The sequence below is a fragment of the Echinococcus granulosus genome (assembly GCF_000524195.1).
Source record: "Echinococcus granulosus chromosome Unknown EG_S00003, whole genome shotgun sequence".
NCBI classification, from domain to species: domain Eukaryota; kingdom Metazoa; phylum Platyhelminthes; class Cestoda; order Cyclophyllidea; family Taeniidae; genus Echinococcus; species Echinococcus granulosus.
The window spans coordinates 545,076-570,896 of record NW_020170383.1 but is presented as its reverse complement, the minus strand read 5'-3'; the positions used below and the strand labels follow the sequence as shown (position 1 = coordinate 570,896).

Sequence of the window (25,821 nt, the reverse complement as noted above, 5' to 3'; positions counted from 1 at the left end):
ATGGTGGTGCTGCCCTCGGTAACATCAAGCCTCACCACGGGAACCACCTGCAATCTTTCGCAGCCCGCCGAATCGACGAATTCCATTTCAACAACTGCGACAGCAGTAAATACGGTGGCAACGACGATGACTGCTCCCCTCGTCCCTCCACTTGACACTACAGGAATCACTGCGACCGCTGCAGCCCACGTCTGCGTGCCTTCCCTCAACCTCCCTCCGAAAATACCCTCTGACTCCTTCCACTCAATTTCGGAGCTTCCTAAGTCGATCATCCTCTCCGCCACTTCGGGCACTTCGCTTGATCCTCTGGTCACTCCCACCTTCGACTTCTCGCGTGTTAAATCCAGCCAGACCCAGCAGCAGCAGACACAAGGCAGCTCTGCGTCCGCTACAGCTCCCTTCAACTTCCAACTCCTCCACACTCCATCTGGCGCCAGTCCAACAATGCTTTCTCAGGTCGTAACTGAGGCTCACAATACCCTTCAGTCTCCAGCCGCCATCGGCCAAACGGGTTCTCATATATTCGACTACTCGCACTTTTTGGGTGATATCTCGAACACTGCAACTTCTATCTTCTCACCTGCGATCATTCTAAACACTCAGGCACTCCTCTCTCCTTCGGCGATGGATTGCGACGGACAGAGAGCTGGTGCTAGTGGTGCCTCTACAACGATGACCTTTCCGTCCTTCCTCAACACTCCTGGCTCCTCGCCGATAATATCTTTTTGGTGTTCGAGCCCTGGTGCAAAAGGCGGACAAAATTTTTTCTGCACTCCATTCGGAACCGGACAGGAGGCCAATACCACCGCGACCGCCGGGGCGCCTATCCTCTTTCCTACAAATGCCTTCCTTTCCTCTCCCAATTCGGCCGACAGTCTTCATCAACAGCAATCCCTTGAATCCGCTGCTGGGCTTCCTCCCGCAAGTCAGGTCTTGAATCTCACCAAGTCTAGCGTCTCGGAACCTGTTCCCTCCATTGCCAACACTCACACCACAATGCTTATGGACCCACCCAAAGTTTCATCAAAAAAGTCTACCCCAAGGCATACCTCTAGTCGACGAACCCCCAAGTGGACGAGGGGCTCTGTAGGTAGCGGCAAAAGTGGCAAAACGACACCGGAAGGAGCTGAGAAGCCACACAAGTGCCCGGATTGTCCAAAATCATTCTCACGTTCAGACGAGTTGACTAGGCATCGACGAATACATACGGGCGCTAAGCCTTTCCAGTGCACCACTTGTCACCGATATTTCTCGCGATCCGATCACTTGACCACACATCGTCGTACCCACACAGGTGAGAAACCCTTCGCCTGTGAACACTGTGACCACAAATTCGCGCGGTCGGATGAAATGAAGCGACACGCAAAAACGCATGAGAAACAGGCGAATCAGGCTCTCGTGGGGAAGGCTTCTCACAGCACTGCTTCTGTTGTTCCACGCAAGAAGCAGCGAGCTGGTCCACAGAGCCTTGGGAATGGTCGGCAACAGGCAGTGACTGCACCCTCACAGTCCCAGCCATTCATCTTTCTAAATGGTGATGACTTCGGCAGCACTGCTCAAAGCTTTCAGCTCGCTCCAGCGGTAAGTGGTGATTGCGGTGGTGTTGGTGACAAATCGAGTGATTTTGACCTCCTTCAGCCGATAAATTGCACAGCAACTGCTGTTGGTGGTGGTGCTTCGCTTTCAAGGCCAGGCCCGTCAAATAACCAACCGTCAGCACTGGAATATCCGGCGCAGATCCATTCGACCTCCCTGCCACAGCAACACTCGCCACCCATATAGATGTGTTTGCATTAATACACCGACCAGGTCTTTCGCTGTGTAATCCCTGTCACTTCATCTCCTTTCTTCAACCGTCTACTCACCTACCCCATTCATTTCTTGGTTTTGCTATTTTTTCATGATCACTGTTTCCTCGCGCCAGGTCTCTCGTCCCAGATTCTTCTTATACGTATATGCCTACAAACGACTTATTATTTTTTGGCTGCATATCCTTTCATTCATGTCGATAACCAGATTTTACCACACATCAATGTGTGCTCTCTCCGCTCCTCCCCCCGTCCTCACTTCCACCCGTTCAGACGACGCGGACGATATCTATCACTGCCAGAGTATCATACGTACGCTGTCCTACCACCGTATTTCATTCACAGCTCCTAAAAATTGTGCCTATGGGTGGTTTTACTGGTGACGGGATATATAAATGCTTATGATGATTAGGTGCCGAATTAATTTTGGCTGTTTTTTTTCCTCCCTCCCGTTTTTTTTTCAAGCCCTTTATACCGAGACCTCTCTCCCTACCCTGCCTCTTGACGCTGAGGCATCTGAAGACCATGCGGAACCTTACTTTGTATACTTTCGAATAACAACATATTAAGATAAATTTTCTTCAAATAAATCGAAGCCTGTTTAACAGGTCTACTGCTCATTCATTATTGTGCACATCTTATACTGTCGTTTTCGAAAAGTGTAATCTTAGTCGAATTTACTTTGTTTAATTAATTTGCTGTTTAGTTTTATTTTTGCCGGTTGAAGTGGTGCACTTTTGTAATCCGGTGAACATGCCTTGCGATAGGCTCGCTCTTCTCCTTTCGGAGCGTAGTCTCTGGTCTCTATTGACTGTCCGTTGTACCGTATGCATCGGCAGTGGCAGCTTTCAACGGGCTATTGAAGTATCACTGTCTAGCGGCAGCGCATTTGACGGCATTAAGGTACGCATTTATAATCATGGCAGCAAAGTTGTCGCTCTCGATGCAGCGTGTGTGGCTGGCCTAAGTTGATGCAGTTGCATTAGTTTATTTTAACGTGTCATGAAATAGAAGTGTGGCACGACCTCGTAACTTCAGGGGCTGGCGTGTTTGTGGTTGGGTGCTAGTGTGTGCGACCACAGCTGGAGGCATCGTGGTCTTGTGTGAGGCGTAGTTGACCCGTGCCGAGGTGATGACTTTTTGTACGGTTCTGTGCGGATCGACCACATTTTGAACATTACACTTATCAGTCACATTGGGCATTACCCGTTGTACTTTCTTCATTCGAATGGGACAATTAACAAAGAATGGAATAAGACAGTCATATCTCGAATTTTCCAAATAAACTTGAATGAAATTTAAACGCTGATTTTTAGTTGTGCTTCTCCTGTTTCTACCGTATCAACGCATTGTTTGCCTCCAAGTTTGTGATGTAGATAATTCAGATAGTGAAAGACCGACCGTGTCTTAATGCGAGGATTAAGGTACGTTGGGCCTTTGTTGAATAACACACTGGACCGCATTCGATTTCCTGGAATACTACTCATTCGATAATATTTTATTCTGAACTCAGCTAATTACAAATTCATGCTTGACACGTTGTGACTGCATTGGGATCGCAAGGTTTTTTTCATAAAACGCTAGAACAGAGAACGAGAGCATTATTAATGTTGGGAGTAAAGTGTAGAAATTAAAGTGGCTTTAAGTCTTCCCAGTATGTCGAGGTCTTCAACATTTGAAGCACTTATTTGATTTTCATAAAGAGCGCTGGACCTACTTCTACATAATTTTAGGCGCACCAACCTAACAGGAACCAATTTCGGATGTGGTATGCACGTGTGCAGTATTCCGTGTTGAAATAATGAAAAGCCCATATTTTAAGTGTATTGTTTAATGGATTAACTGCATTTGCAAATTAATGCCTCTGAATTACCAACTTTTAGGTAGATGAATGAAATTGTTTTGGCGTGATTCATTCGTGCAAAGTATTTTCAAATGTGGTTAAATTAGTATCATTGTATGGTGCTTTCACAGCGTATTTAGCGCTTCTGATGGCAGAAAAGGTTTGTGGGTTTGTGAACAATGTCTAGGGTCCAATTTCTAAAACAAATTCTGTAATCTGTTCGGAGGCCTTTCAATACCAACCACCAAAGCTAAAAGATAAGGCATTAAATTACCATTACATTTGTGAACTTCGATTTATGTCAGTGGAATTTGTGATCAAGAGATGCATCAGGGCTATGGAAACTAGTTATTCCCTGTTGAAATCAACCTATAGGTTTGAAAGCGTCTTTTCTAGAAGCACTAAAGCCCCCGATAACAGCGTTCATGGGGTTGACGCCTGGCCTCTACAACTAAAGGAATTAACAGTATCACTACCAAACATATTGTCAACTCAATAGTAATGGTGGTCACTTTCGGCCAAGTCTCCAATGTAATGCGAATACAATCCTATCCTGGAGTTGATTTCTGATAAATTAACAGAGGAAAACACCTAACCAAAAATGAACATATTCTCACCTGCGAAATGTGCTGACTGTAGAAAAAAAAAGTTTAGCGGTATATGCAAAACAAGAAATAAATTCAAACTCTGGCGCGTCCTTGAGGTGCTATGAACAGGTAGTGCAGATCGCGTCTGGCAGACATCTCACCAATGCTTAAAATGCATGCTCTCCACACTTGTGTGAGTCCTCTCCAATCGGTTCACACTCACCACCTCACACCGCGTTCGCTGCTCGGTTGTGTCGCCTTCACAGATGCGAATGCCAGCAACTGCGTGCTCCCGCGCTGGGGCCTCAATCAGCAAATCATCGCGTTCTCGCTGCACTGTTTACCTCAATGCCGCCTTTTCACCTAGCTCAAACCGCCAATGGCTTTAACCACGGGTTGAATTTATTGCACTTCTATACATGGCAAAAAGGCACAATACAAATGAGAGAAATGTGAAACTATGCACTTCGGGTAGTTGGTATCACCTAGCCAAGTAGTGGTCTCTTATCTGTAAACACAAAAAAATATTTACACCGACTTCATAGCGAAGCACGTTGGATGCACCACAAATTCAGTGACCGTAATCAATGGTTTAAAATGAAAACAAAACTGGCGGAATTGCACAACCAAGGGTAACTTACCATGGATAACGGAATTTGGGTATTGACCTCTTTCGTGCCAAAAGTGTTTGAAACAAAGAGTTCGGCAGCTCGTACAATATCCGAAACTTGCACGAGGCTGCTCTGGGAATTATAATATTCTTATTACTTTATAATAATTGCGACCTCAAAGTTAATAAGGAAAGCCTCAATGTTGATCCAGCTATCAGTTATAGCAATGTTTTCTTTGATGAATAAAAATGATCTTCTTTAAAAAACAAAGCAGACACTACCAATGGTCTAATCCATTAATTCAACGAAGTCTTGTGGCGAGAATACAAAGAAATACGATCCATTTGTGGAGTAACCCGAATTCAAGCGCGTTCATTCCACCACTATTGAATGGTGTTGATTCCTCATGCATGATATGTGCTTAAATGGGAAATGGGTAAAGAACATGTGTCATGGTATTTGGATGAACCCACTCTTAATCATTGTAAAGGTCGTGTCATTGTTGTTACCACTTTGTAATGCTGAAGTCAATAGTGCAGAATGCGCCTATTTCTATGTCATTGGGTTGGTGATAACTGAATTTGACTATTCAGCTACTTGCCTTTAAGGTGACGAGGTTAGTGGTGTGGTTGGTAAAATTACCGTGTCGATGTGAAAAAAAAATTAAATCATATTTTCATTCCCTTGTCTGCTACATAGGTAGGTTGAGACATTCAGTAATAGAGGTAATACTTTCTAAAAAACAATGAAATCACGAGGTCAGAACCTTGCGTTGGAAGGTTTTCAAACAAAGAATAGATCCTGGATATCTTGTGGATTATGTTCGACAACAAACCACATGTCCAGGATATGACAACCGTTTAATGAGGTAAGCCAAAGTGAAGTAGTTCTTCAAGATAGATATTTCCTTATTATTAGGTAATTACGAAATGATAATTATCCAAGCGCTTCCCAGATAGCATTAGTTTGACCTAATATCCTTACCTCCTATTTCACTCAGTTATGGTTCTGCATCAGCATTAAATTCCAACACATCATGGTGACGAGTAGTGCAAAGAGGCCATGAGTTACATGACAAGGATGCACTTTTTCCGGCGTAAAGTTATTCATTATGATATACTGGAGATGAGTAAAGCATAAGTTCCTCTTTAGATTACCGAACGTTATACCACTGACATATGTGCGGTTCGAAGGTGGAAAAAAATGTCCACGTGTGGATGTTGCTCCAACTCTCAAGAAGAGTAGTTCACATAACCTTGTCCATATTCCCCATACAAAACCGCATAACCTTGAACAATTAAAAATACAAGACGCCTTTCAATGACCGAGTCACTTTGAAATGAGCGAACTTTAGAAGCACATTTTGAAGGAATTTGCTTTGCCTTAAATGTAATAAATATTCCTGGCATAAGTTTATCAGTGCGTAGCAAAGTGCTGTCGTGCCACGTCTTGCCTGATTCATCGTCATCACCTCGGGTTAAGGTTAGAGACGCACATCGTGGGTGCCGTGTGCTCCAGTCGCACGCGCTCCATGTGCGTGGGCGGAACGCTTCATCACCATTATCAGCATCGGTAACGATGTCAACAGGCGTGACTTCTTCATGTGATGCTGCGGCGTAAAGAGTATGTACTAAAAATGATGGAATGCAGCATTAAACGACAAAGCCTAAAGACAAACTAAATACGGTATTGTGCATTTCGGTGCCTTTCGTCAGTGGTCTTGATAGTTAAGTTGGGTCTGAGATTTAACCAGACTTTTAAGACCAAAGAAACGAGTAACTTTACTTAAAAGTGATTGGACTGTCTGACATCTTAACCATGGAATTGGCCAATTTCGCACAAAATACAACAAAAGAACCTGAAATAATACTGACTGTCTTCGAAGCCAAATGCCAGATTTCATTTGCATGTTAATTCGCGACCAAGTACTGGCGGTTGCCATTCTAAAAATTTCTGAAAAGAATGAATCGGGATGTGAGTGTTCAATGCACACTTTACTCTTCATTAAAGTAACTGTTTCATCTAATGACGAAATGGGACAACACAAATAATATTGTAGGTAAGATCGACCTATTATTCATCAAAGTACCCGTTTTTGGAGGAGAATCCAGGATTCAATTGGAATATACGTTTGCTAAATTTATAGCTATGTAACCAAATTTAACCGACCATTTGTTTTACACAAACTTGGTTGCTGCACCAATGCCTTCAAAGGTGTGCGTCATTTGTAGCCATCCGCATTAGTTGCGATCTTTCCTTATTCGAGCAATGGAAATAAGACGTCTTCAAGCTATTATTCATCTAGTTCCCCCATACATAGTCCAAAACAAACAGACGGAATCGCTTACTGCTAAAAAAATGCATTCATTTCATTTTGGTAGATATCAACATATTTTGCCGTTTTGTCCCAACTATCCTAGGGTTCAAGAAGAATCACTTGTAAAATGGAGACGGTGAACCCTGAAAAAATCAATTTCATAGTCCGTAACTTGCCAGAAATGTATTCTACCTACATTATTGCGTAAGCCACATTCAAAATATCTACCTTGTTCAACACTGTGAGATAGTCTAACGATAGGTAAAGGTACGACGCGAATATAAGCAATGCGATAAAATTACCTAAATTCGTCTGTTGTAAACCACAGCCTGAGATAAAATGGTAGATTTGAGGCAATTAAGTGAAAAAAAAAAACATAATAGCTAAGATGATTGCATGAGGAAAGGGTATCTTGTCGTCCAATGCGTCATAAGCAGCACCCTTTTGTGTGCTCTGTAATGATTTCCGTTGCATGAATTAGCAGATTTTTCAAGATCTACATAGATTATCCCACTGCACCAAACTTGTAATAAGAAAGTCGCAGGTTGGATTTGCTGACTTTACACACCACTTCATTCAACTAACAAGTGCTGCAATGTCTTCAAGATTGTAGATGGGCGACTTCTCGTCTGGTCCTGAAACTCTTCGATGCAGTGGTGGTTTTAGCATATTTATACTTCTTAATCGGCCTATAACAGTTTGGTGTGCTCCTCTTATCTCTATGACAACGTTCTGTTGGATTTTGAGTTTGGAGGTGGTACCACGACTTCAGTGACATTAATTAAATTTCGCGGAAAAAGATGTATGTAAAGTGTCCCCATTGAAATATTACCAGTGATAATTAAATTGCACGGACTGTAGGCACAACTTTCCGCGAACCCCAAATTTCTACATGTTAATTGGGTTTGGCTGTCACCGGCTACACTTCTAATCCCGACATAAACTTATAAGTCAGAATGAATAATTTATTGAACCCTGGCGTTAAGTTAAAATGAAAAAGATTTACAAGAAATGTATTGTTGCGGTGTTGGTTGGCGAATGGTTCACACATCAATGGGGAGTTTGAATTTAGGAAAACTCTTGCCAAAAGCACTTTGGTTATTAAGGAAACTTAGGTGAAAACTCTATAGGAATGTTAGTTAGTTCAACCAGTGATTTAAGTCTTGACGACTTGCAAAGGGGAAAAATTTAGCATCAGTTTTTTTATCCATAGGAAGTGCAAAATAAAATTAACGAAATTTCTTATTATGGATAAGGACACGACATGCAACTGTATGGGTGGCAGGCAATTTCTAGGTGTTAACGTTACATACAGCGATTTTCTTTGAAGTTGTGTATTTGAGGTTGCGAATTGCAACGCCAACAAACAACCATCCAGACATCCACCACATTCAATTTTACACATTCAAGCTTTAACACAAGTCCTCACTTTTGCCATTAAGCAAATAAATGAACGTCTTTTTTAGTGTAAACCGTAACCCACGGAGGTTAGGTGTGCAGACGTGCAAATCCTGGTTCAAGTACTATCAACATGCTTTCCTAGCTTAATGACACTTAGATACTGTGCAAGCACCAACCAATTAATTAGGCGCTTGTTGGGCAAGCACGGTGAGACCCTAAAAGCTGGCTCATCTATAAAAAGGGTACTGTCCTTTGTTTTTTACCTCATAATTTATGGCAAGTGTATAAAGGTGACTTTAAGGGGTATGTTTGAGAGCTTCGCTGAAATAAATAAAGAGCATGAAGAACAGAAATAACTAAAATCATGACAACTCCGGGACATCCTTGGATTAGCGAAAAATGAGTTTTATTTCTGAAGAGCATGGAATTTTGAAAGCGAGTTCCTTTTAAAAAGCAGCTTTTGACGCAAAGTGGTTGCATTCCATTTAATGGTCTAAAATGGAGAGGCAAGATCTTCACCAAACGCAGGCTTAATCAACTGGTGGGTATGTTCACCCACAGAAGTGTAATTCTGAGAGTTGATGTTTAGAGCCCGAAAAATTTGCTGCGCGGCTTAATTTTATGCAAGGAATTTGTGTTAATAAGGGCTAAAATCTGTCCAAACAATCAAATGTATCACCCTACTCATCGCTGCAACATTCAATTCTTCTTAAATAAATTCGACTTTATTAGCCAGAGATATCAATGGAACCGTAGAAGTATGGCACTTAGATTTAGTGCAATGATCGAGATTTAATTCCCTACAAAATTATCGCCGCAATAACTCCAATTATAACATTCCCTCTACTTAATTGCATTAGTAAAGCGCCTACTGTGTTAGACGCGGACCAAGCATCCACGAGCACTAAGAGCTTATTTTCAGTTTTATAAGAAAAAAGAAATAAATGCCTGAATGGAATGGCTCAAGAAGGACAAAACAGAGTCTCACCATTTTTAGCTAAGGTACGCAATTCCATCATGCTATTACTTATTAGAACACCAAAGGTCCAAGAAGACGAACGTGCACTGCTCTATAAATAAAACAATATGTTTTGCAACTCAATGTAGCATTAATTATTATTTACCCGAGGTGTTTAGACCAGATCATGTCATAATCTGGACATAAATAAACATACCTTTCAACAAAAAGAAAATATTCAAGAAAATTACAAACGTCTTCTTTGCTGTAGGGCTAAATCACAGCCAATGCCTTAATTTCTAGAAATTACAGTCTTAATACATTAAAGGGTCTCATCATTGCGTTCAGTTGCAATCCACAGATGAATTTTTAGTGTACGTGAAAGATAATCTGAAATTGATGCGTGTTGGAGCCCAAAGGGCAATACATGGTTCTCCTTAAAGGGAACAACGTCCACTCGGCATCCGCTTTTATAGCATGCCAATACACCTGATGAGCTGCTTGAAACCTGCGATTAAAATTACTCAGGTTTAATCCCCTTCGTGTTTAGGATGTTTGTTCTAGAAGGGAAAGTACGGTCAATTTTCTGGAAGATTTTTTTTGTTTCGAAGAAAGATTTTGGGAGCGTTAAATTGACGTGTGTACCCGTTGTCCTCAGGAATAGCAACATATTTAATGGAAGTTAATGTGATGCGTTAGCATGCCAATAAGGAGCTCTCTTTCACCTGGTAGAGCGCCGTTTTCTGAAGTTATTAATTATCACCGAGGACAAGTTTTAAGATATTTATTGAAAACGTCAGGTTGTAATTCATTTATAATTCATTGACATTTTGGTTAGGTAATGGTGCAACTATCTGCATGAAACATGAGATTCAATACAAGAACCTTTGTAACTGCACTATATTTAGGTGTTAACATTCCAACTTCAGTAGATATTGAGTAAAGCAGTAAATGTTAGGACAGATACAGGAGGCTATGATTGAATGTGCTGTTTCATTGAATATATGTGAAGCCAAACTTTTTAAGGAAGTGATGTGCATCCACAAGGCGTGGATAAGTGTATGTTATATGCATTGCTAAGTATGCGAATCATGTCTACGGGTTGTTCTTCACATGGCACTGCATTAAATCAGTCAAAAATCCCTTCGAAGTGGAAAATAATGTCAAGATCAGGCTAAAATTTGGGATACTTTACGAATTTTGAAGTCCTAACTCATTTGATGGGCGAGAAATAAACCTAAAACACTGCCGATTCTTCAGGGCAAAGTTATGATCTTGAGACAAATTTTTCAGAGGAAGACAGCCTTCATGTAGACATCCAAGTATTGCCAGAACCATTCGGACCTCAGTTAATGGCACTTGTCGGTTCAGTCAGGGCAAGGTAGGTGGTGTCCGAAACGTCGTCGTTATTCGCACCAAGCCAGATGTTTGATCAACTCCCCTGTCAAGACAAATGTCCTTTCAAGTAGGCACATTATGGTTACTTGAATTTATTTAAACTTTACTAGAAGAAAAATATTATTAATCTAAAGTTTGCTAATATCTTAAATTCAAGGCTAAAATGTCAAGTTCTCTTAAAAATTGATGAGACACATTTTGTAGCTTTAATAGCTAAGACGACATTTTTTAAATACACGGTCTTATGATTAAATACAATATGACGTTTTTCTCTCGGTTAGGGTAACGCTGGCTTCGAAGTGTTCTTCGTGAAAGGTGTGAGCCCTTCCCCTTGATCGGGTGGAAAAGCTTGCATAATGAAGTTTGCCGAAAATATCAAAGCCTTCATAGAAAATGACCACATATCATTGTATTATACGTGAGAGCACTGTACGGCCAGGAGGACGATAGATGTTAGACTTTAATCTATCAGATAAAGTATCTGTGGTTAAGTGGCAGCGCCCTATCTCATGCGAGATGTCGACTTGTACATTGCATGCCGAATTTGTGGCTCAACTTGCACCAATTCATACTTCAACCAGATATTAAATATAGCCAAAGCATTTTATGCAACGTTTACTTTCGTCACATAATTTCCTGCAGTCAATTAACATTAAAACAGTGAAGGAAGGTCAGTTACGTGCTTCGGTGTCGCACGGGTTGCATTGGCAGTCGTCACCTCGTTGGCGTTCTCGCAGTCGCTCACGAATTCCAGCCGCAATGCGGTGAACTGCATCATTTTACAGGCGTTTACTTCTTCGAGGAGGCAAAAGTATCAGATTTAGGGGATTTTCTTTTAGAATTAAGAGACAGAAAAGTGCTAATGGCATTTATTTAGCATTCAAGTTATTATCGCTATAAATTTATTATTCGTTTTACTGTTCGGTGGCGGCATTCGGCGAAACAAAAACAACATTTTTGAAACTTTGAATAAAAATGTATTGAGTTTTTAATTTTCCATATTATACATTTTAAATGAACGACTAAGAAAAGAGAACTTATTAAAACCGCAATCATTTAAAAACTATCAACACTTCTCGAAAAAATTAAAACATGTAACGTAGTTGCCTTTTGCATGTATTCATTTGATATTTAGATGCAAAGAAAATCCTTCAATATTGTAAAACGTTAATTCTTGGTTTCGGTAACGAGCCACTGAAAGGCTCTACCACTGTACCTCCGCCGGGTGGCCTAATCTCCGAGCCATGGCAGCAGCCTTATACCCTTTCGTAAGTTGAAAATTCATAATCAGCCCGAGTATTGTGTCTTAAATCGTCTCCAAGAGAGTCTCAGCGAGCTGCAATTTTTTGATTTCCGGATTCTGTCATCTTGATGGAATAAGTACTTCTCATCATCAATTTTAAATGCGTACTTGCCTAGGTAACAAGCTGATATTAAAGAAAATAAGGTTTCATTTACGCCAAAATAAGGACAGTATGTGTGTAACTGGTTGATTCAGTATGGCAGTAGTAAACTAGTCACATAAATGTCATAATTATGCGAACACACAATTTAGACCTTATCAACCAACATTTTTTAAAGACCACTCTACTTTGTTATTGATACATAACTTTAATAATTACCTCCATATAGGTACCCATCACACGCAAGATTCGCAAATTTATGACGGTATGCCTGATTTTACTATTTTTTTCGATTCCCGACACAATACAACTTATCAAATAGGTCATTCAAATGCAAAGGCTTACAAAGTTGAACAATTAAACAAATTAACTGCATAGTTTCACCGGACCCGCCCATCACCGTACGACACCACGATCCGACTAACGCGGTGTTCGAAAAAATTTTGCGAGGCGAAATTCCTGATGCTGATGGTTGGTACTGGTTCTCCCCTTTTTGAAGCGGTAAAGGTAGAGACTATAGTCTGAGGGGAAAACATGAAGAAACAATCGGTAGTAATCACTGATAGCCTAAGGATGCTTGTGAAGCAAAGCTCCACACGCAAAGTCTGAATGGAGGGGAGTTGATAGTACCTTCGGCAGATTGAGTTTCCCTTCGATTAACGATTGAGTATAATACAAGGAACCATTGCTTCACTCCATTACATGCCGTTTAATTCACCTGGCGATAAAGTTTTCTTTGAAATTGGGAGTGGCTGTTGGCTGCTACGATGACAAACAACTAGTTGATTTTAATTTTTTATCATTGTAAATTATAAACCGTTTTGAGCAGTAACTGCTTATATTCCATAAAGGCTTCGGTTTTCAATACTCTTGTAAAATACATCAAGGAGACTTTACCTTTATACATTTTATACATTGGCTCCTTTCAACTCAACGGCCAAATGTATTCAAAACAATGGTCTTTTGCTCTTGAAACGGCAGTTATTTATCATTACTTTTGTTACCTGATATTCTGGCCACCTAAAACCAACGAAATGGGTGGAAGCACGCTTGTTAGCTCCGTAAAGTAAGGCGAAACAAAGCAAACGAAAGGTGTGATCTTGTCAAGATAAATAAGTCCATTTTTGTAACCAGTCCCTCCTTAGAACTGAAGGCGTTAAAATTTCGAATCAGGCGCGTTCCCTCAATGAAAAATGTGATGACATACCTCTAACATTCATTCTAAAAGGTGGAATAACGGCCCCTAATTGTAGAAAATTTTTGCATAATAAAGAAGTCAAAATAACATTGCCAACTTTTTCCCCAAAATCTCAACAATAGTTTGAGTTCGCCAACCCATACTTACGTTTTTGTGTACATTCGACCACAAGGACCCATTCTGGTAGGTTATACTTCGCTAGGCGACATACCTCTCTGGTCACGCCATGCAGCCACTCAGTCCTTCTGCTCTGTAACAATCAATCCCCTTCTATACGACTTAGAGGAAGACTCAGGAAGAGGTTCCATATACTCTCGAGGCAATTTCCGGGATGCATTATTTAAAAATACAAGAGGTCAAATGGCTATGAAGTCATTTGTTTGTGCTATTATAAATTGTCATCGGTATTTGTCAATTCTTACAATACAAATTAACGTAAAATTCTGGTACTCTTGCTGTCGATCGGTTATTTATGGGACCAAGGACGATGGACACGATTACTTGATTTATCGCTCCGTTAAAGCCCTGCAGGCTCACGCGAGCTTCAAAACAATTCTACAACTGCATTTATGCAAAATTCGGGTAAAATGCACGATTTCGGTTGAGTGCCTATTCAAATCACTTAATGTTACGTTCAAAAGGGAATGCTTGGAGTAAAACTGAAGTCTTTTTTGAAAATTGACTCAATTTTTATAATGCACAAGTCACTTTGCACTTTATTCGAATAACAGGACATTAACTTTGCTGTCACTCCCTTCAAGTGGAGCCATGACAGGTATAAGCCTTTAAACCGCGGACATATGACATGAACCCGAGGTTTTAACCATTAATTCTCACCTGCCAACAACCTCGTAAAACCGCTAATATTTTTATCATAAGGGTAGACGAATTTACGATATCCTGACAAAGATGCCGTTTCAAACATATCACACACTCAAGAACCTGACCATATGAGTGGTGACCTTATCACAGTCGCGAATTCGATTTGGTCATGGTTTGTAAAAAGTGGCAAATTCTTTCACTTGGAGTATGACTGATTCTTCAAGGAATGGAGAGAGGAAGGGGATTTAAATAAACTCAGGTAAAATATTCAAGACTCTAATAGGATAAAGTAATGACTACGCACTTAGTACCGTGGAATGCTTTGGTTTAATAAAATAAATGTGTCAGAGTGCACGTTGGCACAAGAGATCATGAACAAATATTTGAAGGCGGGTAGAGCGACTACTGAACGGCACATATAAACCTTATGGATTTATAATTAATGCATATACACGTTGATGCGGTTCATGTACTTCAGCTCCCCCTAATTTGAAGGGAGACACGTTAAATGGTCGTGTGTAAACACCCAAGAGCGTCCGAAATGTTGGGATCCTGTAGGTGGAACATAAAAAGAATCTCAGTTAAGATTCCCGAAAATCGTCAAAGGCTTGACTTTTTATACTGAGCAGTCATTCAGCTGCAAAAGTAAACGAATGCAGTCCTACCCATTGGAATGGTCGTCACTACTTTTTAACGACAGGTGCGTCCAACAACAAAGACTACTCGCATGCTACTTTTGTGGGTAAGGCCGAAGTTCGGCTGGGCTGAGAGAGCGCCTTTGTGAAAACGCCTACAAGTGCACTGTTCAAAACTAGGCAACTTTAACTAGTCAGCGGCGTAAAGCGTTTGAAACTAATTAAAACTACTTCAGATTAATTTAAGAATGCCCTTATGTCAAACACTAGTAATAGAATAATCAAATTTTAGTGCGGGCTCTAAAAAACGTAATATGTGGAGTTCATAAAACAAAGTGGACTTCAAGAATGGTTGGCAGCTTACATTTTGACAAGCTTCTAAGAATTCTTCTCGACTTATGACACCATCCTGATTTATATCCAGTTTCTACAAAAACAGAAATAAAAATACGGCTATTAATGTGAAATAACTTTGAAATGACGGAAAGTTTTTTCTGCATTTTGGTAAGAAATGTATCTGCTAACAAACAGGTAAGGATTTTTCACACCAGAGCAATACAAGACTATCAGTACTTTTGGAAATAGTAAAGGGACTATTGTTATTAAGTTGTCGACAGATTTGCATCCAGTGGCGCACATTCATCAATACAGTGCACAGACTGTCAAATCAAACCGCGTCGATTGTAAAGGGACGAAAATGTGCCAAGAAAGCACGGAACTCACGTTGAACACGGACTCCATGTGTTCCCTCACCGACGCCTCTTCGTAGGGAGGGTCTGTGTGTTTGCCGAGCAGGTCGTAAATGGACTGGACTACCTTCAGCATCTCGGTCTTGTCGATTACGCCATCGCCCTCTGTGTCGTAGAGTTGGAATATCCACATCAATTTGGACGCCGATGAACCGTGAATTAACGAGGACAGAAAACGCACCAATTGCTATAGTGTGAAGTACAAAGAGGTTGAAAATGCTTGCTTCCGTTGCATACGTCCTCCTGTCAACAAGATTTCGAGGAACTATGTATACACAGTTGGGAAATTTGTGTGACATTTAAGGAGTTTAAAAGAATCGCTTAGTCCTTTAATTACACACCGTGGTGGCGAGGCAGCAAACATTGTTATAATGAAATAGGCAGAATGGTAACAAATCGTTTTAAGAAGTTCTTGCTACTAATTTTAATTTCGCATGTTCTAGAGTACAATATCTATGCAAAATGGCGAGTTCCTTCATTTTTTAGTAGGTGTTTTACCAATTCACATAATTAAAACACGGGATATCCGACTCATTTGGGGACTTGGAGTTTTACAAAGCGTGTGCATTATGCATTTATTTGTCAGAGAAATCGCATTATGGGATTAGCGTCTCTCTGAGGAATAAAATATCAGTGGGAGAATTACTAGACTTTCTAAACTACCTGATTATCATCTGAACCAAAATTGCCCAGCCAATTTAACTCGATCATCAGGTGAAGATTCGTTTAGCGATACATTTGGCGTACCGGCACTGAGATACTAATCAAGATTTTCTATATTTTGCAGTGCAGAGGAGTAGACAATTAATGGAATTACGAAAGGGAAGCGTTTGCGAAAACACTCCCATTGTTTTCCCAAAGACGCATTTCACAGGGGCTTAACGAACACATCATTGTGATGCGTGATTCCTCTCCTAGTTCAGATGTATTTTGACCTTACCGTCAGTAACAATGGAAACCAGTTTTTAAAGCTAGGAAAGCTAAGAGTTGGAAATGAATGAGACTTAATTATTGGCCTTGTTTGGTAAAGTCTAATAGCAAAATACCTTTTGTGGCATGCTGGGACTAATTGGTTGATGTTTCTGCAAATATAGTATCGGGATCTAGCGCCATCCAACAGATAATAAGTGCTTTATAATGTTACGAATAAGGCGTGCCAAATGGTAGCATACCTCAAAAGTTATTTTCCCCTGGTTAGAGTTGGCGAATGTCCTGAACACAAAATGAGCATACATGTTGGCGTCTGAAATGGGTAAGAGATTGACCAGTTCACTCACCAACAATAATTCACATCAGGCTATTAATAAAGGCAGATTATTTGCACAATCATCAGAACAAGAAATGAGTTTGCCTATCGAGACTTTGGACAATTATAATTAGCCGTAATTTTGTTTTAAAATGCATGTTGCTAAACCGTTATGAAAATCTCCTGGTAAAATTAGCATCCACGTTCCCATAAGACGATCAAAGGCTTGAAACAAGTAGAGATATTTAAATCTCGAACCACGAGAATGCGATAACAAGCATATTAACTATTTTTCTTAAAAGGGAAAGGGGATCGAATATCGCGGCTTACATCTAAAAATTGTGTCAAAAACGTTTTCCTTAGATGTACACCCTTTGATTAGCTGCCAGGCGGGATGCAAACTTTGCAAGGAGCAAAGTAGAACCGTAAAACGACACGTTTAAACTATAATTTTCCACACTAGTCCAAAAAGTAATATTCACAACTAATCAGAAAGCAGCACTTTTTTACAATCGAAGAAATGCACTTTTGGCCAAAATCCACTAAAACTGGCATTGCCAACAGGAAATATGAAGAAAGGTGGCAGCATGCAGCAGTGCCGATACGCCAGAATTACTTAGTTATGACACAATTTGAGAAGCATAATTTACAACACACACATCGCAAGCATTGCCTTGAACCGATTAAAGTCCGTTCGCCAGCAAATTAATCAAGGAGCAAAGACGTGTCAGCGCTATATAATAAATATTACAAATCTTACCTCCTTGTGGAAAAAACTTTCCATATATCAGCTTGAAAATATCCTCTGTAAGGTAGCCCGATGGACAATCCTAAGAAAAGAATACTTTGTCATTTACGATGCATTAATTAATAATTTAAATTAATATAGACCGCAGCAATTGTTTTCTGAATGGGTGTTAGCGTAACCACCACTAATCTACGTCTGCAAATAAGTCATGCTATCCGGACCAGTCAGTATACACTTTAAATTTATTACGGTGCATATTTGAAGCCCTGCTTTCCTTCCTTCGTCAGCCAAATATAGGCGCATAAAAATGCAGGCCTAGTAAGGAAGTTTTGGGATTCTCAGTGCGCGCATTCCGTGGCAAGTCCTACCTTCGGCAGGACTTCATAAATTAGTCCAAAACGGTGTGGCTGATAAAAAATCGGCGAAACAGTGGTACCTTGTACCAAAGAAAATGGTTTAACACTCTCACATTCACATTATGGGCGTGTATCGCAAGTCATTTCATACGCCCGTCCGTCTCAACAAGCGCCTACATGCCTCCTTTCTTGTAAGGCAGAGATAGGACACAGAAAATCGGTTCCGCGCGTAACCTTATGTGGATGATATGATAACTGCCGCGGTCGTGACTTAAAAATACGACATCTAGTTAAAAATTCGCCTCGCTCTTTACCAAAAGGAAACAATGTCTTTAACTGGCGCGCCTTTGCCCAGAAGTCAGCCTCAATGTGTTAATGCATTCTAACAAAAAAAACTCTGATCATGGTAAATATGTCATCAAAACTTAAAATGACCAGTTTAATAAATCACTTCCATAGTTATTTGTCCGGATAACTTATTCGGCCCTCTACATTGAAATTGATATAAAGGGTCAAAATTGCATGCACGGGGGGATATGCCGAACCAAGCATAGTATGATCAGATTTTTTTTGTGCCACATTTTGATTATACAATGTTTATTATCAAATTTTTGAACAACTAAGTAATTTTTTAATGCTCATCCACACACATAGCATTATAGAAAAGCCATCTGTGCAAAAGGGAACAGATTGTAGTTGATCAAGTGGCTATGGAATTGCACCGCCAACTATATTTACATTGACGATAAATATACCGTATGTAAAAAGCAGAAGTGGAATATGGTTAATAGATAGGTAGAGACGCCAATTGTGAATGACTGGAGTACTCTACAAAGCGTCTCCACTTTGCCATGAGGTTTCACGAAATGTTTGCACCTCAGCTCATGATGTTGATGTTTTTGGCACCCGAATTCGTATATTTATAGCTCCACAGACGCACATCTTCTCAAACATTAAGTAAAAAGATCAAAGTAATTATGTGACTGAATATTAGCATGTCGAGTAAGAATGGACAAAGTGCAGATCGTTCGTGGAGTCTAGAAGCTCAACAGCTGCATGCTTTGTGTGTTCGCAGAGGCATTAAAAATATTTTGGTCCCTAGGATGCAACAGACTCACAATGTTATAAATATTTAAAGATCTTTTCATATAATATACTATTAATAAATTCACAAACCTCTTTGAAACCACGATATATTATTTGTAATTCTCTCCGTGAAAACTGTGTACTCTTAAGTAGAGTTTGGATGGAGACTGGTTTTTGATGAAAGTAAGTCGTCTCAATTGCGTCGAAATCAGCGTCTGAAAGAACAAAGCAAACGAAGATTAAACGATACTATCTGCGATTATTCACTCGCAGTAGACTTCAAAGCCAGCAAGAGCTTCAAAAGTCCGAAGCTATTATTTACTCGGGCTTTGAGCAGTTGATATGTTATGGCAGTGTGAGGGTAGAGTGAAAACACACTCCAGTTTTTTAAATAGGGATCTCGATTACAGGCCTAGTTCTACGCAAAACTACAAATCGCCAACTCCTATTTACAGCAAATGTTTATTTTTTGGAAGTTCACCAAATTGATGCACGCTGTTACCGAAGATTTTATGACTGGTTTCTTGGCCGAATAATAAAATGCGACCATTCGTTTTAATTATTTATAGCCAATTCAACGATACCGTGACTTACGTCCAGCAAAGTCCAAGACGAAAATAAGGGCATCGTGGCTTATGTGATTGTTACTGCTTGTAAGATTAAAAAACTAGTCGCAAAATCTGCCACAAACGCAAAATAAATGTCGATTGGGGAGCTGAAATATAGCTTGCGTTTTGCCTAAAACATAAATTGCTAGGTAATTTTCGAAACCGGTGAGTTAATAACTCTGGAAGAAAGAAATGATCTTGAATACATATGTGAAGGGGGATTATGTAGTCTTATCTGGTGATAAACTACGTGCATTCCACGGCGAGATTTGGTTTTTTATTTTGAATTGCAAAGGGTCAAATAGATCATGTAAGGTTACCGCTGTTGTACCAAAGTTTTTACTAGTTCTGTCTGTCCACCGAGAAAGAGCCGCTTTGAATCCCCTCCTGATTGCAAATGGCATAGCTAAATCCTCTGAGAAAGGTGTGCTTCCTTGGCACTGATTGTGTCCACAATGCATACGACTTCAGTTCATGCCTAACAGGAACAGCGGTTTTGCGCATCTTATCCCGGGGAATGCAGCCAATAGGAACAAACCTATTTACGGAGAGCCAATAGGAAACCAGTGTTCTATGAAACCTGCACTTTTGTGGATCTAGAAGTTAATAGGTTGTAAATATTCATATGCGATCGGAACATGCTAAAGAAGGCTCAGTTGTTGCGCTACGTAGGGTGTGTTCAATAAAAACTGAATTGCATTAGATTCCTACGGATAATTCTGAGTAATTGAATAACATGATGGAGGTCTAAACGCAAGCACTAGTTATCTGATTTGTTGGATCTCATTTTAATAAATCAACTTATCAAATAAATAAGATTTAAGCGGTTACATAATTAAAATCCAGCAATAAAATATGTTGACCTCATCCACAACATAAAGTTGTGGCATGGTGGAAGTAGCACGTTAAGCTGCCTCATTCTCAAAATTTCTCAAAAATGGAAAGGGCCCAAGACGGTAAACTTATAGAGTTCAAAAGTGGCATGCTTTTAAAGCTTTCGTGTAAGCAGGTTTATGCGCTGCTACTGATGTATTAAGAGTAGCATAATTTTGGGCAATAATTAATAAAAAGGAACAAATTAATAAAGACATTGGGAGAAGTACGGCATCCATTTATTACTACCAGTACTTGAATGCTGTAAAAAAAAGCGCTGTATAAGTGCAAATGTAACTCGAACATTTATCTTTGTGGTTTTCAGTTTTCTGAAGTTTTGGCACCATTTCTCTTCACTCTTGCGTTCAAATCCTATCATTTTTTAGAACCTGCAACGCTTTTTATTCTTATTATGCAAAAATACCATCTTCACAGGAGAATATGCAATTGTTATAAAAAAGTATCTTCTTGGGAAACCTTTTGATTCCGTTTTTAAAGAGTTTAGTGCGTATTGGATAAGTAAACACCCATACAGCATCACGTAATTAAAATGTAATACCTTTTTCCGGAACCCGTGGGTGAATCTAATTACAAAATTTGTGGTAAAGAGCAAGCATATTCCAATATAGGTGTTAAGTGACGTGAATATATCAACACCGTCCCAGTAATCTCTGATACAGTTTAATTCCGTAAATACCAGTCACAAGTAATCACTAGATCAGAAGCATCGTTGGTGCGTGTGAAGAATTTAAAAGCATCAGTGAGTTAAAGAAAATGAAAAGAGATGGCGTGCCGCAGCCGAAAACGGATGTGATCGTGAGTTCCGGAAGAGCAGAGGGCGTGTTGAGGTGGCCATGGCTACAGAGCGGAAGCCGCCTCGTGCATTTCATGGTAGAAAGGAAATCTGCGGACCTCCGTTTTAGCAAACTGAAAAAAACTAGTCCTTTCTCCATAAAGTAAATTGGGGCTTAGGAGAAGTTTTTGCATATTTTGGGGTGAAAACCGTTCCCAAGTGCGTCTATCAAGGGAAATAGGTGCTGATGCAATCCACTGCACCGGTTTTAAAAACTTTGCAAACGTCACTCAGGGTTTTGATGACCCACCTTAGAAAGTCCAACTCTTCAGCTGTAATAAGGTCATTCTCCACACTAATAAGATAAAATATGGCTAGTATTTATGCATTTTCTAAGTGAATGTTAAAAACCGTAATCATTTCTGCGAACTAGTTAACGGCATCCCACTGATGTAACTCCTCCATGTAGGTTTTAGAGATTTCATGAAATCCTCGAAGGTTATTGAAAAGTTGATGGACGTTGGCTTTGCAAGTGGTTAAATTCAATAAATGCTTTACAGGCTACTACTTCATACGAATACAAATATGACTCTTACATGCGGTCTTCTTAATGCTACCCCATGAGTGTTGGCTAAAAACAAGTCGTACTTTTGTCCTCATTAAAGACATACGTAGTAAATCATTAAAATGACACTCGTTTTATTTTTGTAAGTGTCGTGCGCAACGATAATGCTAAAGGTTTGCTAATCTTACTGGTATAACTTTTAAGGGCACGGGGCACAGATGCTTTTGCTAACACGCCAATTATAAAAAGGCGTAGTTTACTAAACAGAAAATAAACTTATCCTGATAGCCCTTCGGAAGCCTAAAAATTGAAAAAGGACATTTCGAAAAGCGAGAATTTTGCAGCATGAGAGATCTCATTTCGCAATTCATGCTTGTAAACCTGAACTTTTACCCCCCCCCCCTTGGTTGTTGGAAGTGTGTAGCAGAGCAGCGACTAAGTTCTCAGAATTATGGATAATTTTGTGCATAAAGCCAAGGAGTTTTAGTGCTTCATAATGAATCGGGAACTCTTTTCGATTCATGAATAAAAAGGGAGACGGCGTTTGATACCTTTTCTTAGTTTACTCATCAGCTGAAACATTTCCATGAGTCTAAGAACGCGAAATGGCTTTGTCAACATTCCAACCCACTTAGCAGGACTTTTAGAGCAAATATTTGTTATTTATAATGGAGAACCATGTCTTTGTTAAGCCCATATTGACTTACTATGGAATAGTGATGTGGCCGCGATTAGTGGTAAAAGTAAGGGCAATGAACTTACGCATGTGCTTGTTTGGTGCGAAAATTTCGTGATTTTAGCCACAAATCAGGCTGTCATGGGGATCAAAAGAAAGCAGTAATACTGAATAGCAAATGCAATCATTGAGTAGATATTAGATTTGTAAAAATATGATAGAAACCCTCAGTTGGATTTCAGCTAGAATTGCCATGCGATTTGACGGTGATTGAGGTGATATAACTAATAATGCATCTGACACCTTAAAGGAACTATAAAGGCACTCCCACGAGTTCATTCAGATGTGTTCCTTAAATCGAGGAATTTCATACAACTGAAGTGCGAGTTTTTCTGTAATTCACTGCTGAACTTGGTTTTATTGGTGGTATTTATCAACGACAAAACATCAAGTGCGGTGTACGGCCTGCAAAAGCAAATTTATAAGCTTTACACGAAATGTAGAAACTGGCCTACCTCTACATAAAGCCTTCATCTAAATTTAAGTAGGATTTGAAGTTGTTAGACTAATTGTGATGCCATATGTGTAATATTCTAATCGAGATTAGCCTGATATGACTTGAAGTAACGTGTGATTTGTGAATGACACACCGCATTGGCCTCTTCATATTTTCTGCATTGAATATCTTCTTCTGTGGTGTCAAGGTATCCGAAAATTAAAAAAACTTACCGTCATACAAAGAGTTAGATTGGTGTTTAAGGGTAAATAGCATATCCGTTGTGTGTTTATGCGAATATAATAATTTCTAGTTATAAAATTCAGTATCTATTTCAGGAAAAGGTGAATATGTCGTTTCACTCCATGCGTTTAAATATACGTATTTTGGTAGGCTGACTCCTGGTTTAGTAACTCATGTTTTGTTATATAGGTATTTTTGTATACATCTTTTCAAGATGCCACCGCAAATTCATTTAAAATTACACCACCACTTAGCAACTGGAAGCTCCTTTGATGCGTCCCAGCAGAGTGTAAGGAGCCGTTTTTACAAGGTGGATAAAAAGTAAGCCGTGGGTCTTGTAGAGACTTTTATGGTACTGGATGCAACAGCGTATTCAAAAATTAATGAAGGCAGCTCTAGTTTATTTTCTGCAAAGCACGAGAGGATGAATTTTGCATGGTCTCACTGACGTGCACGACACCGGTGACGACGGTTAAAATGCTGAGGGTGATAGAGAAAAGAGACCAAATTTCTTGCCAATTGAGCGACCTTTGCATCAATTTCTTTGAACAGTAGTGGCTACTTGTTGATTTCCTTGATAGATTTAGGTAGGCCCTGGAATGTGGATCAGTGGCCGCTACTAAGACGAAGTTGTACATTTATGGGAAACTCAATGCTGGAACTGGCTAAATGACCAAGGTTTTGAAATGGGCATAACGACTATTAGGGAATAAAGGCGAATATACATTTAATGCCTGTGGAAACAAATTCATTTGGACATTTGAAGCCTCCGTGTTTGATGTCGCACGAAAATATGATTTGGTTAATCACCATATTGCAGTCTACGTGAATTCAGAGCAGTATTTCATTGCTAGCAAGTTCTGAGCGAAGTAGCAGGCTGACCAGAAGTAAAATGAAGCTATTTTCTGGAAAGTGCAAATATATTCAATCCATTTCACTTAGAGCCTCTCCAAATAGAGCCTGTATTTCCCTATATAAGCACTAAGGGTAAATGTTATTTTATGAATTCCGAGTATTTGATAAAAGTGGTGGAGTATAGGAGTTATAAGTAAGAATTTTAGTTATGCTTCACAATCGAATTTATGCATTACTGTTTTAATATCGGCCTTTTGAAATAGGCAAGAAGAAGCTTTAAGTATCAGTTAAACAGCAATGAGGAGCTCCGTAATGACATTTAGTTGGTTAATATTGCAATCTCTACAGTGGCCACCTAGAGTTATAGCGAACTGAGATCCACTTCGTAGTTCCCTGAATTACAATTTGAAACACTATACCGGACAAAATTCTCGTCAAAACTCTTATGCAATGGAAAGTCATATACCAAAAGCGCCCAAATTCAAAATAGGAAAGAGGCAAATCTCGGAATCTCAGAAAGGTTGGGTGCACGTCCATTACCTAACCCTGGAGCAGATTGCACATTCCAGATATGCGGTTTTGGATTGCTGACCACAAGCAAAGTGGTTTTCCTAACTTGCCTTGAAAACTACAACCTAATCCCAAGGAATAATGGGACTCCATAACGCCGTTTGAAGAAGATTTGATCCTATTTCATTTCTATCGTTTATCAATTTATTTGCATGGCAGAAAATTTGCAGCTGTATTCTAAAACGAATGCAAGATTATAAATGGGCTCTTTGTGTGGCAAGTGGCTCTTTGTCCATTATTTTTTTCCTTAAAAGGGGAAAACTTCCGCCAACTTTATCAAAAAAAAGAACATTTCCCATAAAATCTCCTTCCTGAGATATTTCCCATTGAATGCAATGATCGCAATCTCGACAAACGGAAAGAAATGCATTTTTAGTAGAAGTTCTGCTATGTAGACCTACACCCAAAGGAAGTTTAAATCGTGCAAAGCTTTAAAATGCAATAGTAAATCAGCAAGTAAAGGAAAGTTTTGTCTGGTTACTAATGTGCTTCTATTTATTGGGTGACCAAAATTGAGGTATACGAAAAAAGACCTTGACATTCTCAGTATCGACTTTGATGTGATCAAAATTCCAATCTTACAGAAATATTGTTTTAAACTCAAGCAGACGTTTGTTTGGAGCTTCAATGAGGATGATGCGCACTTTGTTAATGCTTATAAGCTCGTCAAATAAAACGGTAGAGAAATGTCCCGACCTCTACACTTTTAAATAATGCTTTGACAAAAGTGACATTGCCTACGGTTTTACGTCTAAAAATGTGCTAGTGGAAAAATATGAGACCTAATGAATAAAAGTTAGAAGAAACTACGCATTTATTTAAACCCAGTATCTAATTTCTATTTGGATGCAATCATCCAAAATGAGGAAAATCTCTACTATCAAAAGCATTCCTTCGAAATAGTTTGGTAATGCAAATCATTTCAGCAAAGCAATAATCTAAAGTAGTCCCAGCCTGACGAAGTACACGGTGGACC

At 39.6% G+C, this 25,821-nt stretch overlaps 4 protein-coding genes across 4 annotated transcripts; 2 read left to right on the top strand and 2 right to left on the bottom strand. All coding sequences in view use genetic code 11, as the record gives it.

Moving 5' to 3' along the window:
• Nucleotides 1-1,782, top strand: EGR_00750 (Early growth response protein; the record flags this gene model as incomplete). Its single annotated transcript, XM_024489999.1, has 1 exon — nucleotides 1-1,782. The coding sequence occupies one exon, from the start codon at nucleotides 1-3 to the stop codon at nucleotides 1,780-1,782; it is 1,782 nt and encodes a 593-aa protein (XP_024355402.1).
• Nucleotides 1,783-4,199: 2,417 nt separating this feature from the next.
• On the bottom strand, nucleotides 4,200-6,258 carry EGR_00749 (hypothetical protein; the record flags this gene model as incomplete). Its single annotated transcript, XM_024489998.1, has 3 exons — nucleotides 4,200-4,242; nucleotides 5,007-5,105; nucleotides 6,125-6,258. The coding sequence occupies 3 exons, from the start codon at nucleotides 6,256-6,258 to the stop codon at nucleotides 4,200-4,202; spliced, it is 276 nt and encodes a 91-aa protein (XP_024355401.1).
• Nucleotides 6,259-7,117: 859 nt separating this feature from the next.
• On the top strand, nucleotides 7,118-11,171 carry EGR_00748 (hypothetical protein; the record flags this gene model as incomplete). Its single annotated transcript, XM_024489997.1, has 3 exons — nucleotides 7,118-7,302; nucleotides 9,506-9,569; nucleotides 11,034-11,171. The coding sequence occupies 3 exons, from the start codon at nucleotides 7,118-7,120 to the stop codon at nucleotides 11,169-11,171; spliced, it is 387 nt and encodes a 128-aa protein (XP_024355400.1).
• A 3,679-nt stretch (nucleotides 11,172-14,850) lies between these two features.
• On the bottom strand, nucleotides 14,851-20,235 carry EGR_00747 (Kv channel-interacting protein; the record flags this gene model as incomplete). The annotated part of the gene is made up of 5 exons (XM_024489996.1): nucleotides 14,851-14,898; nucleotides 15,346-15,408; nucleotides 15,705-15,917; nucleotides 19,257-19,381; nucleotides 20,106-20,235. The coding sequence occupies 5 exons, from the start codon at nucleotides 20,233-20,235 to the stop codon at nucleotides 14,851-14,853; spliced, it is 579 nt and encodes a 192-aa protein (XP_024355399.1).
• Between the last annotated feature and the right edge of the window lie 5,586 nt (nucleotides 20,236-25,821).